At 41.8% G+C, this 14,676-nt stretch overlaps 1 protein-coding gene across 2 annotated transcripts in view; it reads left to right on the top strand.

The window, feature by feature from the left end:
* Nucleotides 1–14,676, top strand: part of LOC132145700 (retinoic acid receptor beta-like) — a 266,819-nt gene that overhangs the window by 145,198 nt on the left and 106,945 nt on the right. The window contains exon 1 of one of the 2 annotated variants that reach the window (XM_059556911.1): nt 5,291–5,774. The exons of the other annotated variant lie outside the window; for it this stretch is intronic. Coding sequence (XP_059412894.1) covers nt 5,645–5,774 — 130 coding nt within the window. The 5' untranslated portion in view covers nt 5,291–5,644. Of the gene's footprint in view, nt 1–5,290; nt 5,775–14,676 lie in introns of those variants that run through there. 2 annotated transcript variants of the gene reach the window in all.

Here is a 14,676-nt window from a genome sequence, read left to right on the forward strand (position 1 = left end):
CTCTCAGACTCAGAGGTATACGAGGGCTGAATTATTTGGACGACTGGCTGGTTCTGGCCCGATCATGAGCGGAGCTCGTGGACCACAGAGCCGTTTTACTCGATCACCTCGAGAAGCTCGGCCTCAGTGTCAATTGGGCGAAGAGTTCGCTGAACCCCAGCCAGACGATCCTGTTTCTGGGTATAGTTCTGAACTCGTGTTCCATGACGGCGCAGCTGTCACCACAGCGCGCGATGGGCATTCAGCGTGCAGCGAGTTCTTTCCGCTGTGGCGCGACTGTGTCGCTCAAACACTGTCAAAAGATGCTGGGTCTCATGGCCTCAGCATCTCCGGTTCTGCGGCTGGGCCTGCTCCGCATGCGCCCCCTGCAGTTCTGGCTGAAGGCTCAGGTGCCGCGCAGAGCGTGGGCGTCTGGCCGGCTGCATTTCAAGGTCGATCAGAGCTGTGTTGCGGCTCTAGCACCTTGGACAGCGAACGGCTGGTACCGATCAGGTGTAAGCCTGGGGACTTCCCCGAGTGTGAAAGTGGTGTCGACGGACGCCTCCACTTCGGGATGGGGAGCGCTGCTCGAAGGCAGACCGTCCTTTGGCCTATGGTCAGAATGGGAAAAGCTCCATCATATCAACTGCCTGGAAATGCTGGCAGTGGAGAACGCGCTGACGCGCTTTTGTCCCCATATCAAGGATCACCACGTCGTAGTCCGTTCGGACAACATGTCCGTGGTGTCCTACATAAATCGCCAGGGCGGTCTCGGGTCCCGAAACCGGTGCAGGCTGACGGAACGCCTCCTGATTTGGGCTCAGCGCAACGTGCGCTCGCTGAGAGCAGTGCATGTGCCTGGACTGCAGAATCTGGGTCCAGAAAGGCTGTCCAGAGGCAATGTTCCTACGGGCGAATGGTCTCTACACCCGCAAACAGTCCGGCTGTTGTGGGAGAGATCTGGCATGGCGGAGGTGGACCTCTTTGCGTCCCACGAAAACGCTCACTGCCCCGCGTTCTTTCCAAGAACGAAAGCGCGCTGTCACGGAGATGGCCGTGCTGCCCGCTTTATGCGTTCCCTCCCGTCTCCCTCCTTCCGCAGGTGATAGAACGGGTGAGAGAAACGAGATGTTCAATACTGCTTGTAGCACCTCTTTGGAAGAACCAACCATGGTTCCCAGATCTGATGCAGTTAGCAGATGTCGCTCCGTGGCCGGTACCGTTGAGGAGAGACCTCCTCTCGCAGGCCAGGGGCTCGATTTGGCACCCTCAACCAGAGTTGTGGTCCCTCTATGTATGGGCACTCAACGGTTACCCGCTGATCTCGCAGTGGGAGTGCTAAATACCATCACTCAGGCTAGAGCTCCGTCGACACGACATCTGTATGCCTCGAAGTGGTCGGTGTTCTCCAGCTGGTGCACAGCTCGAGGTTATTCACCCCTTAGTTGTGAGGTGACGGAGGTCCTCTCCTTCCTTCAGGAGCTGTTGGATAAGGGCAGAGCCCCATCCACGCTCAAAGTTTTTGTGGCTGCCATCGCGGCGTTTTCTGAAACGGCGTCCGGTCAGTCAATAGGAAGGAATGATTTAGTCATCCGGTTCCTCAGAGGAGCTAGGAGGCTGAATCCTCCCAGACCTCCGTCAGTCCCTATGTGGGACCTCGCGGCGGTTTTGGAGGCCTTGAAGGGTCCCCCTTTCAAGCCTATCCAATCGATTAGCCTTCAGCATCTGTCGTTCAAGACAGTATTCTTGTTGGCTCTCGCTTCTGTGAAGCGTGTGGGTGATTTGCACGCGCTCTCGGTGAGCCAGTCGTGCTTGGAGTTTGGGCCCAATGACTCAAGAGTCATACTCAAACCTAGGCACGGTTATGTGCCGAAATCCCTCAACACACCGTTTCGGGCTCAGGTTATTGCCCTGTCTGCCCTGCCGGTGTCAGGGGAGGATGGAGACTCGAGTCTTCTTTGCCCTGTCAGGGTTTTAAGAGCTTATGTGTCTCGCTCTGCTGCTTTTCGGCAGACGGAGCAGCTATTTGTCTCGTTCGGTGGGCGTTCCAAGGGAATGGCTGTTTCGAGACAGACGCTATCCAGATGGATAGTTGACGCCATAGCGTTAGCTTACGCTTCCAGGGGCCTTCAGTGCCCGTTGGGCGTCAGAGCACACTCCACAAGAGGCGTCGCCTCGTCGTGGGCGTGGTCTACTGGGATCTCCTTGCAGGATATATGTATGGCGGCAGGTTGGGCCTCGCCGTCTACATTTATCAGGTTCTATAACCTGGAAGTTCCCGCCTTGCAAGCAAGGCTGCTGTCGGTATAGGCGAATCAGGGCCCTGAGGGGAATTCTGAGTTCATGAGCGCTATGCGCTGCCGACTGTTATATGGGCAGTATTGCGTAAGACCCGCATTGCCACATTGGTCAGGCCTTGCCTCGGCTGTGTGATGTCATATTGCCGCATCTACGGATGCTGCTAGATATGGGACGGAGGGCTTTTTCCCTTTTCTGTCCTGGACTCTCTGTGAGTCCCTCAGGTGACTGTGCACTGTAAATCCTGGGCGTTGCTTCAGGTTTATTGGTGTGTGATCCCTGCGCGCACGGCGTTTTACATTGGGTTCCCGTAGCGTCTTAGCTAAGACGCAGTACGAGAGAGCTCTCGTAAGAGAACGTACTCGGTTACTAAATGTAACCTCGGTTCTCTCTAGAAGAGCGAACGAGTACTGCGTTCTCTGCCGTGCACACGATTCACTCTGGTTCGCTTCGGCGATGAAATAAATCAGGTGAGTCAGCCTTTTCGAGCTCCTTTTATAGGTTGGGCCACACCCGTTTCGGCGGGAAGTGGCAAGAAGGGCGCGAAGCGTTGCATCAGCCCGCGCTCGATAGGCTGTGCAGTTGCCGCAGAACAAGCCAATGAGCGAACGAGCCGTCTCGCCTATGGCTGTGTACTGCTGCAAATGCGCTTTACAAAAATACAAAATTAAGGATAATTTTTTGCTTCAGTATTTCGTGAAAAGAGACTTTTCCCGTAGCGTCTTAGCTAAGACGCAGTACTCGTTCGCTCTTCTAGAGAGAACCGAGGTTACGTTTAGTAACCGAGTACGTTTTATTGTGTATAATCGTGTTTATCTGTTTTCTTTGTGCAGCACTTAAAAATCGGTTACACTCTATTTTAACAGTCCACTTTAGACATAACACTAAAGTTACTTTGCAGCTATGTATATGTCTGCTAACTCTCAGAATAGATTTTCAGGTTAGGTTTATGGTTTGTAGAATAAGTTGACAGTCAGTACGTTGAATGCTGTGGACCTATCAAAATAAATTGATAGAAGATATAAAGCAGACAGTCTACTAATACTCTAATGACTGCTAGTTGACATAGTTTTGCAAAGTTACTTACTGTTAGTAGAATGTCTCAAGATGACAATCAAAATAAAGTGTTACCTAATAAACATTGTATTGTATATTGTATGTGATAAAGCATCATATGACCAAACAATAGGACCAAGATTTAAGTTTTCAGAGGATCTCAGATCTCTTCCAGACTCTGGTAGATTTCAACTGAAATTTAAATGCAACAAAGACCGAAGACATCTAAACAAACATAAAATCAGGAAGTGAGGATGAAGCATACCTGGTTCTTCACATCATGAGTGATGTTGCACATTATAGCTTACAGTATAAACTCTTTATGAGTTCTCAGCTGGTAAAAATACCACCATTTGTACACAAACATGCCACACGCGCATTTAGCCCAACACAAAGCATTGTTTTGCATGTTCAGTAAGCTTTCCAATCAGGTTGTGACCTTATTCTTTTACCTTTAGTTTTGTATCTTTAGGTTAAAAAGGGCAATGTGCATGCAAATAAACTAAAGTACTCTTTAAAGTAATTATGGACTTTAAGGTGTCTTTGTTACAGTGTTATGCATATACAAGAATACCTTATAGTTAAAAGCTTGTGCCAAATAATAATAATAATAATAATGATAATAAATTGTGTGCTCCTTGCAATTCAAGCAAATGCAAGGCTCATTTTTACATTGAGTGACCATAATTAGGATTTCTTTAGAATGATTTGTCCGGTGACAAAAGTTCAGCTCAATCCTGGTGTCCGGACAAATGCCTTGTCAAAACAAATATCAAATCAGTAGAGACCAATAGAGTCTTAATTTACTCTTTTTCTTTTCTTTGCTCTTTCATCTTTCTCTCTCTCTGTTGGTCTGTTTTCTTCTTTTCGCTCTACTGTTCTCTACACTACTGAACAAGAAGTGTGCTTAATTGTCCCTATGTGCACTTGCAGTGTACTTTAAATCCTCTACGTATTTAACTTTACCTATAATAATATAATATTAATTAAATAAAGGCTACTTGTGTACTCTCAAAGAAATGATACTAACATATATTTTAATTTACTATAAATACCTATCGGTGCATTTGACATTACACTATATATTTCAAAGACAATAGCAGTACTTATGAAGTTACATATAAAGATGGATTCAGGTCCTAACAAGCGAGTCAAAATACAATAATATATATTAATAAATGAGTCAGATAAAGCTTTTTTGCCAAGTATATTTGCACATACAGGGGATTTGTTTTAGTGTCACAGTCTTCCAGTACACAGAGACAACAACACACAGATGATAAAAAGAATAAAATAAAAATACACATATGTATATAGGCTAATAAAAAACAGACAAATAAATTGGAAAACAAAAAGACCTGTATGTGTGTTGTAGATAGAATAGAATAGGAATTGAATAGAATAAGGTGTAGGGATGGACTAGGATGTACTGTAGAGTGGAAACAAATAAATATAAGGTTATCGCACATATTCAAATTAAATAAAAAATATAAATTTAAGCTATAATACAATTTCACGTAATTGTAATTTATATGCAAATGAATGTCTGGATGCTTTACATTCAGACTGCACGTGCTCTTTTAATACTGTATTTACATAATAGCCTAAGTAGGCTTTTTCGTTTTTAATGTTCTTTTAAATAATATTATTTCTGTGAAGTCTTTTTATGTATAAAGTAAAGTGTAAGTTACTAGTTTTTTTACTCATTTTATGAACTGTTCTCTTAGCCCAACTGCAGTGAAGTTGTAACGCAGGAAAATTTTAATGTGTAGGGAATATTCTTTCGAAGAAAAGATGTGTTTCTGCTCTCAGCCTCTCCTGCGTCGCGGAGCTGTGTGTGTGTGTGTGTGTGTGAACGCTGGTGATGTCACACTGGTGTGGGTCATTTGAAGGTTAGCAGCCTCGGAAGGGTTCACAGAAAGTTCACTCGCATATATTAGGCAACTCAATCTTTCATTGTGTCGGAATGAACTAGTAGGATATGAGCTGCACGCAGGCGGGAGACGAAATCCGTCATTGGGCGTTTAAACACGATATACTGTATTTACAAAAACACTCCTCATAATAGAGAAGCGCTGTCGCTAACCGGAACGGGACACAAGACCGAGCGGAACCGTGTTTATATCCGTTTAGCGATCGTTTTTACTCTGAAAATCGCCAGTGAGGATCGGGATGGATCGCATGTCTGAAGACTGTGTGGAAACGGAGAGAGATCTGCGACTGCCAAGAGTTGATGGAGTTTCTGTTAACAAATGAAGGACAAGCCGACTGATATTTTATTCATTTATTCTTCAGTGAAATAAAGTGCACGATGTTTGACTGCATGGATGTGTTATCGGGACACATGCTGGAGTTTTACTCGTCCAGTTCCTCGTCATGTATGTTGCAGGAGAAAGCGCTCAAAGCGTGCTTCAGCTGGCAACACCGACGCACCAAACACTGTAGGTCTATACTTTTATTCCCTTATTACAGTGATGCATGGACATAACGCTTCATTCATAATAAATCAGTCTTTATTTCCCATTTGTACTTAGTATTTTCTTTTTTTTCATATTAAATAACAGTTCCAAAAAGTGGCATGGCAATCTTGTGTAGCTACCAATGTGGTATTATGCTAGAGTGCCATGATACAATCACTGTTCTATAGTAGTGCTATTTTTTTGTTAATCACTTACCATGGTAATGCTATGTTTTAGACACGTCATATTATTTAAAGTATGGTAGGCTTATCGTTAAATAGAGTATATACAATATCTGTATCTACCATGATATTGCCATCAATATAGCATGGTAATACTTTTTTGTCAGGTTTTGGTCTATACACAAACACACACTTGTCAAATTATGTTTCAGTTATACAAATTATGATAAAATCATAAATAACCAAATGTAAAAAGTAGTAAAATGAAATTATTTGAGGTGCATGGTACATTAATATGGCCATCATTCAAAAGTACTGTATTTATAAAAGTGCCACGGTATTACACTTACACTTCTAGAGTACTTTTTTAGGTCATCCTTTGCATTACTGTAGGTGTTGCAACTGCTTGTAATTACATGTTCTTGTTTTTACTCTAGTAATTAAAGCTACAATTTATTTTAAGGTGTCCTTGTTACAGTGTAATTATACATTTAAGTACTGAGTTATATTAATTAGCTACATGTACTTACTATATGGTTAGGGTTTGGCTTAGGGTTACTTGTATGTAATTATGCATAATGTATTGTTATTATAATAGTAAGTACATATAACGAGTAACAAGGACACCTTAAAAAAGTGTTAACATACAGTTTTTAGCATGGACGCTGCTTAGTGTTTAGTCTTACCAAACATTTGAGCGATTAGTTAATGTCTGATCAGTAAAGGGCTAATGAAGAATTAAATATTAGGTTTTATTTATAGCAGAATGTTATTCAGTTCAACTTGTACATGTCACAAAGCTTCTTTACTGAATATCCTAATTAATTTTGGTATAAAGGGAAATGGATAATTTTGACCCTACAAGGTTTTTTTCTTTTTTTGTTTTTTTTGGCTATTGCTAAAAATATACCCAAGCACTTTAAGACCGGTTGTGTGCTCCAGGGTCACATATATATACTTTGAAGATGTCCATAATGTCCAAAAACACAGTCCACAGCTTTTTAGATGCAGCCGAACACTCATATCTGCGCTGTGTGGAACCTGATTCCCTTCTGTGATTTATGGTCGGTGCAGCCACTTTAGGAATGTGCTCTGTAAACATTCATGACTTTGACACCCACCGGCCCCAACCTGCACACAGATATACACAGAAAAGACCCCTGAAACAGACTTTTGAAACACAACTAACTTCATTTTATTTTATTTATTTATTTATTTTATTCTGAGCTTGCTTGAGCACTCATTTATTGTGAAAGTACAACCTCCACGCAAGTCATCCAAATGTCTGTTTGGTCCTTTAACGTCAAAAGCATTATTTATTTTTATGCCCTAATGACCCTCATGAAGATAGTACTGAGTGCACACACTGTCATTTCCCCGGTTATATTTGCTCAGTGGACACAAATCAAAGCAAAGTGGCCCTTATCGGACGGCAGCCGTCTGACAGTGTCAACAGCCCACTCAAGCTCCCTGAGATGCCTGTGTTCACACTGTACCGGGGAGATTACCGCAGTCCTTTCACTCAGTGTGACTGAATAACAGTTGATTTACTGGATTATATACTCTTCTTGAGCTCTATCTTGAACTTCCCCCAGACCTGCTTGATCTTGACTAAGGTTAAAATGCAGCTGCAGTTAAATAAAACACAATCGGTATCATGCGATGCACTGGCAGCATTTTCATTCATCATTATGTCTTATGTAGCTATGAGTAATTAAATTATTTTCCATAGTCCAACAGATTCTTTAGTAATCACACAACCCAAATGTGTTTATTCGCATCTCAGTGGATTAGAAAATGATCATCATTAGTGTGTATTGGTAAACTGCTCTGATAAAACAGCTTGTGTTTATCTGTGCTGCAGTGAATTGAGAACAATAATGAAATGGTGCAAAGATAATAAGGATGATATATATATATATATATATATATATATATATATATATATATATATATCTTTGTAAATTTATATTTTTCATGGTAATATTTCATATTTTAAATTCCATTTAATTCTTAGTCTTATTTCAACAGGGTCAGCTAATTATTTCAATTAATTTTGGATAAACCTTTACCGTATTAATTACAGACATGGGAAATTTGATTTTGCTAAAAACAGCTGCCCTCCCTGATCATATGTTGCAGATATCAGAAATAGAATATTAGAGTGTTCTCTATCTACATGATGCTGCGTGCAAATCTTTGAGAAATTAAACTGATTAAAAAAACCTAAAGTTATTGACAGTTCAAAGTATGGAAGCAAATTCATTTTGACTGAATGTGTATTTTATTAGTGTATCACTGTAAGTACAGTAATAACATCAATATTAATATTCAAATCAATAAATTCAATTAATTCATAAAGTGGCATCTTGACAGTGGAAGACACAGCCCTTGTCATGTAAACCAGGGTTATTAGTTGGTCTCCATAAGTGCTGAGTAGTGATATAAACATTAGTTAATAGTGGTTTTATGGAATACTCGTTACTAGCAGTGGTCAACTGATATGGATTTTTCAGTGGTTGATAATGTACAATTATACAGTTTGATACTGTATGTACAGAATTTTAAAACATTTTTAATTTTCATGACATCTTCAAATATTTTAAAACAATTGCATGATCCATTTGTGCATAATTCACTAGGGGATTTGCAGATTCAATATTACAAAAACATTTTGTAGCTGGTTATTATTGCAATTTATGTAAAACCTGTACTTGCGATTCAATGTTGCAGTATATTTAGCATACAGTATCTGTAACTGCATCTTGCTTCAGAAGAAGCAAGAACTGAATGTGTTTCCACTTTTTTTATTTAATAAAGAATGTGTTGGATTTTTTTTTCACCTTCTGAGAATTGAGCGATTCTGGGGAATTTTCTGCAATACTTCATTTTTTTCCATTATGTGCATATTTTTGTGATAGCATCACAAACCTGTATTAACCTTTACATGTGCAACTAGACAAAAACACTAAATAAATAAAACAAATAGATCTTCCTATATACAGTACTATTCTAAGAAAAAGAAAAGTTTCACCGAAGCAACAAAATTGTTTGAATCTAGATATTTGCTAACAATGTAATAACAAATAACAATGTAATAACAAATATAGCAAATTACAAAATTATAGCAAATTACTAAATAAAAAATGCTGCGTGGGCCAGTCCTGGGATCTAGTGAGTTTTCACAGCTTCACAGCTGTCAGTTTATTTGTCATAACCTAGTCCAAATCCTTCTCTGCGTTCAAGTCAACCAGAATTGGGAAACCTGTCCTATATAATTTAAGCAGCTCAACACAACAGGTTTGTGCTGGGCTCCAAACGACAGTATTCCCAGAACACTAGTCTGTCATCAGAGCTGCTAGTTATGTTTGAACCCTTTAGCCTCAGCATGTGAAAACATCATAAGAGGCATTTGAAGAGATTAGAGCAAGATATTTATACACCTCCCTCTATTACGCTAGTGTGATATGTGCTAATTATGACCACTGCTTGCTCGCTCTCTGTCTTTCTCTCTCTTTAGCGCTTCACAGGCAGACTTGAAAGGCCACTGGCACAGTGTGCACAGCAAGCTAATTTTGTGCGCCTGTGATGTGACTTCTGTATGGCGGGAATAAAAAAGCTCTAAAACAACTTTGAAATGGGATGAAGCTGCATTTAATATATAGATGATGGGAGGGCCTTGCTGTTACAATCGCTCATACTGAGGATTAGTGATCTGAACAAACACCAAACCCATTTAAACTAATAAATCTTAGGTATATAACTCAACATTTATGCTTCAGATATGACACTTTACATTAAAGAGTCTAGCTTAAAGAGGTAATGAATGTGTGTGTGCTTCTGTATATATATATATATATATATATATATATATATATATATATATATATATATATTTATATAAACAGAATATATATATGCTTAATTTTGTTCAGTCTGTGGTGTAAAAAGATTGCTTTAGCAATTAAAGAATAAACACTTAAGGTGAAAGTGCTCAGGTGAAAGCATCTAAATAAATTTTGGTCCCAAATGTTTATCAATTTTACAGCTAGTCCTTTGTATAAAGAATTTTTGGGTACAGTATGTCACAGTTGACTTTATTTTGCTACGTTTATTTGGGGTGCTAGTCAACATAAAAAAAAATTGACACTTTCACATAACATTACAATTTAGCTTTTAGGCAGTTCACCCTGTGGTGTACGTTATTTTTAGAAACACAAATATTCATATACCAGAGTTATGAAAATGTCAGCTACCTATTTGCAGAATAATCCTGCAAGGTGTAACCATTTTGTTGTGTCTTAATTATAGTAAGCCAAGATCGTCTTTCTCTGCTCAGTGCAGCCTAGCTGCATATTGTTTCAAACTGCTTTTACAGGATTAAAATGAAACATTCCACATTTCTCTGTTTGCATCATTTGTAATGTGTTCCTGTGGCTCAGTGGTAGAGCAATGCGTTAGCAGCGGAAAAGGCTGTGGGTTCAATTCCCAGGGATCACACATACTGTACTGGTAAATAATAAAATAACAAAATTTATAGCCTGAATGCACAGAGAGTTGCTTTGGATAAAAATGTCTGCTTAATGTAAATGTCATAATTTTTTTCCATCTATCATTTTGCCTTACAGTCTCTGTTTCAAGCAGGATCCATCTTTGTGTCATAGTTTGTGTCATGGTGTGCTTATGTGGCACCATGCTGTGGACAGTTGTTTCAGTGTAAATATGTTAAATGGTGGAGGAATACATGTCAGGAGTGAAGAAGAGCCCATTTCATTCTTACCTTTGTAGTACTCTGAAGTCAATTTATATTACAGTCAGCAGTAGTCTATATAATAATAATAATAATAATTCATTACATTTATATAACGCCTTTCTGCTGTTTATTTATTTATTTTTAGCAGTTTTATTAAGTAGCACATGTTCTCTGTTGAGTTGCCATTAAGGAAACATTTGCTTTTGTTTATTTGGAATACAGAACAAAAGAGCCATACAGAGACACATTTTAGAAGACACACACAAAGATAACAAACACTGCGATTATTCCTAGACTTATTTACTTGTGGTGCTAATTGTTCATTTCCTATTTTTAATGCATTGTCAGCAGATAAATGTGGGATGAAAGTTTGGCAAACTGTTTATTTTATTTTATTTTTATTTATTTATTTTTTAATCTCTGAATCTCAGTGGGACCTCCTGGTTAAATAAAGGTATAATAATAAAACATGATACTATGTTACTTTCAGTGGCATTTTTACATGCAAATTTAAAATAATAAAATACTTAATAAAAGGATAAGTATACTTGTACAATATAAATATATTTGTGATAGTTCTATAATACTATTATAAGATAGTAAATAGTATTAAAAGATCAAATATAAATATCATAGATGGCATGGTTACACTTTAATTTAAGGTGTACTTGTTACAGTGTAATTATATATTTGAGTACTGAGTAATATTAATGAACTACATGTGCAAACCCGATTCCAAAATAGTTTGGGCTCTGTACAAATTGTGAATAAAAACAGAAAGCAATGATGTGGAAGTTTCAAATTTCAAGATTTTATTCAGAATACAACATAGATGACATATCAAATGTTTAAACTGAGAAAATGTATCATATTAAGGGAAAAATAAGTTGATTTTTAATTTCATGGCATCAAAACTGCTACAGTCATGAACTTCCGTTCCTTTTAGTATTCCTTATTTGGTCATTTTCCGTTGCTTATTTAGTTAATTGATTACCGCTCACATGTTTCCATTCCTCTCATTAATTTCCTTCGTGGAGTGGGTGCTGGAGAATAATGGATCTCCGTTCACCATCTGCCCCGCTGAGGAGGATATCTCCAGCCCCCACATCCCGCTGCATGGAGATACTGCCTGAGCCCACCACAGACGGAGAGCCTGAGCCCGCCAAGACTGAGCCAATCGTCGCCATGGAGCCTGAGCCTCGATCAGCATCTGACCAAGCGCGTGAGCCGGCAACATCGTCCATTCCCAAGGGAGTTTTTGGTGGAGATTGAGGGCTTGGAGGGAAGCCCCGCTCACCCTCCCGCCCCTGAGGGTGAGCTGCAACTAGTCTCTGGAGGTTATTATGAGGAACTTATAGACTTTTTCCAGATGGATTTAATTGATTGGTTTGGGGAAGCATTATCCAGTTCCCCTGTGTCCCCGCTGGTTCCGCCCAGCCCTGAATCTCCTGCGTCTCTGCACTGGTGCCGGTCAGTCCTGCTACTCACCCTCAGTCAGCGCTATATGGGCGCGATGATTCACCGCGGGACTTCCAATCTCCAACTCCACCTTGGCGTGAGGATTCCCCATCTCCGCCTTCGAGCCCTGGACTCCACCTTGGTCCTTAGACCCATCGGCTCTGCCTTGGCACCTAGCTCCCTCTTCTCCACCGTGGCCCGTCATCCCACCAGCTTCATCGGGATCCCTCGTCCCTCCGGCTCCGCCTTGGTCAGTTGTCGACCATCTGCTGCCTCGGGACTCCACTCCTATGGCTTCACCTCGTCACTCCATCCCTCTGGCTCTGTCAGGCTTCTCCTTGCCTCCGGCTACACCTCCATCCTCAGTTGCTCCGACTCCGCAGTGGATTTCCGGAGCTCTGCCTCGGTCACCAGTGCCTTCAGCTTCAGCTGAACCCCCACCCTCTCTCCACTGGACTATCTCTGTCGGTGCGAGGATGCACCATTCCGGGAGGGGGCGAACTGTTACAGTCATGGACTTCCGTTCCTTTTAGTATTCCTTATTTGGTCAGTTTCCGTTTCTTATTTTGTTAATTGATTACTTCCCACTTGTTTTCATTCCTCTCATTTCTTTTCTTGTGTTTAAATACCCTGTCTGTTTAGTTCCAGTTTGTCCGCTATTGTTCTACGTTACTTTTGATCATTTCATATTTGAAGATGATCTGTGTTTGGTTGTTCCCCTGTTCTCTTGTGGATTATTAAAAGTACCCTTTTTTGTATCTCCTTCGTCGTGCAATTACCTACACACCAACACACTCGTGTAACAAACACATCTCAAAAAAGTTGGGACAAGGCCACTGTGTGGCATCCCCTCTTCTTTTTATAACAGTCTGTAAATGTCTGGGGACTGGGGAGACAAGTTGCTCAAGTTTAGGAATAGGAATGTTGTCCCATTCTTTTCTAATGGCGCTTTTCCACTACACAGTACCAGCTCGCCTCGGCTTGCCTCGGCTCGCCTCGACTCGGCTCTGTTTGATTTTCCACTGTGTAAAAGTTGTACCTGTACCGGCTTCCAGGTACTTTTTTTCGTACCACCTCCGGCGAGGTTCCAAGCGAGCTGAGGCGAGCTGAGGCGATACTACAATGTGACGTGAAAACACAGCAGACTGCTGATTGGTCAGAGAGAATCGTCACTATTCGTGGAGTGGGTGCTGGAGAATAATGGATCTCCGTTCACCATCTGCCCCGCTGAGGAGGATATCTCCAGCCCCCACATCCCGCTGCATGGAGATACTGCCTGAGCCCACCACAGACGGAGAGCCTGAGCCCGCCAAGACTGAGCCAATCGTCGCCATGGAGCCTGAGCCTCGATCAGCATCTGACCAAGCGCGTGAGCCGGCAACATCGTCCGTTCCCAAGGGAGTTTTTGGTGGAGATTGAGGGCTTGGAGGGAAGCCCCGCTCACCCTCCCGCCCCTGAGGGTGAGCTGCAACTAGTCTCTGGAGGTTATTATGAGGAACTTATAGACTTTTTCCAGATGGATTTAATTGATTGGTTTGGGGAAGCATTATCCAGTTCCCCTGTGTCCCCGCTGGTTCCGCCCAGCCCTGAATCTCCTGCGTCTCTGCACTGGTGCCGGTCAGTCCTGCTACTCACCCTCAGTCAGCGCTATATGGGCGCGATGATTCACCGCGGGACTTCCAATCTCCAACTCCACCTTGGCGTGAGGATTCCCCATCTCCGCCTTCGAGCCCTGGACTCCACCTTGGTCCTTAGACCCATCGGCTCTGCCTTGGCACCTAGCTCCCTCTTCTCCACCGTGGCCCGTCATCCCACCAGCTTCATCGGGATCCCTCGTCCCTCCGGCTCCGCCTTGGTCAGTTGTCGACCATCTGCTGCCTCGGGACTCCACTCCTATGGCTTCACCTCGTCACTCCATCCCTCTGGCTCTGTCAGGCTTCTCCTTGCCTCCGGCTACACCTCCATCCTCAGTTGCTCCGACTCCGCAGTGGATTTCCGGAGCTCTGCCTCGGTCACCAGTGCCTTCAGCTTCAGCTGAACCCCCACCCTCTCTCCACTGGACTATCTCTGTCGGTGCGAGGATGCACCATTCCGGGAGGGGGCGAACTGTTACAGTCATGGACTTCTGTTCCTTTTAGTATTCCTTATTTGGTCAGTTTCCGTTTCTTATTTTGTTAATTGATTACTTCCCACTTGTTTTCATTCCTCTCATTTCTTTTCTTGTGTTTAAATACCCTGTCTGTTTAGTTCCAGTTTGTCCGCTATTGTTCTACGTTACTTTTGATCATTTCATATTTGAAGATGATCTGTGTTTGGTTGTTCCCCTGTTCTCTTGTGGATTATTAAAAGTACCCTTTTTTGTATCTCCTTCGTCGTGCAATTACCTACACACCAACACACTCGTGTAACAAACACATCTCAAAAAAGTTGGGACAAGGCCACTGTGTGGCATCCCCTCTTCTTTTTATAACAGTCTGTAAATGTCTGGGGA

This window comes from Carassius carassius, chromosome 8, assembly GCF_963082965.1.
Source record: "Carassius carassius chromosome 8, fCarCar2.1, whole genome shotgun sequence".
Classification (NCBI taxonomy): Eukaryota; Metazoa; Chordata; class Actinopteri; order Cypriniformes; family Cyprinidae; genus Carassius; species Carassius carassius.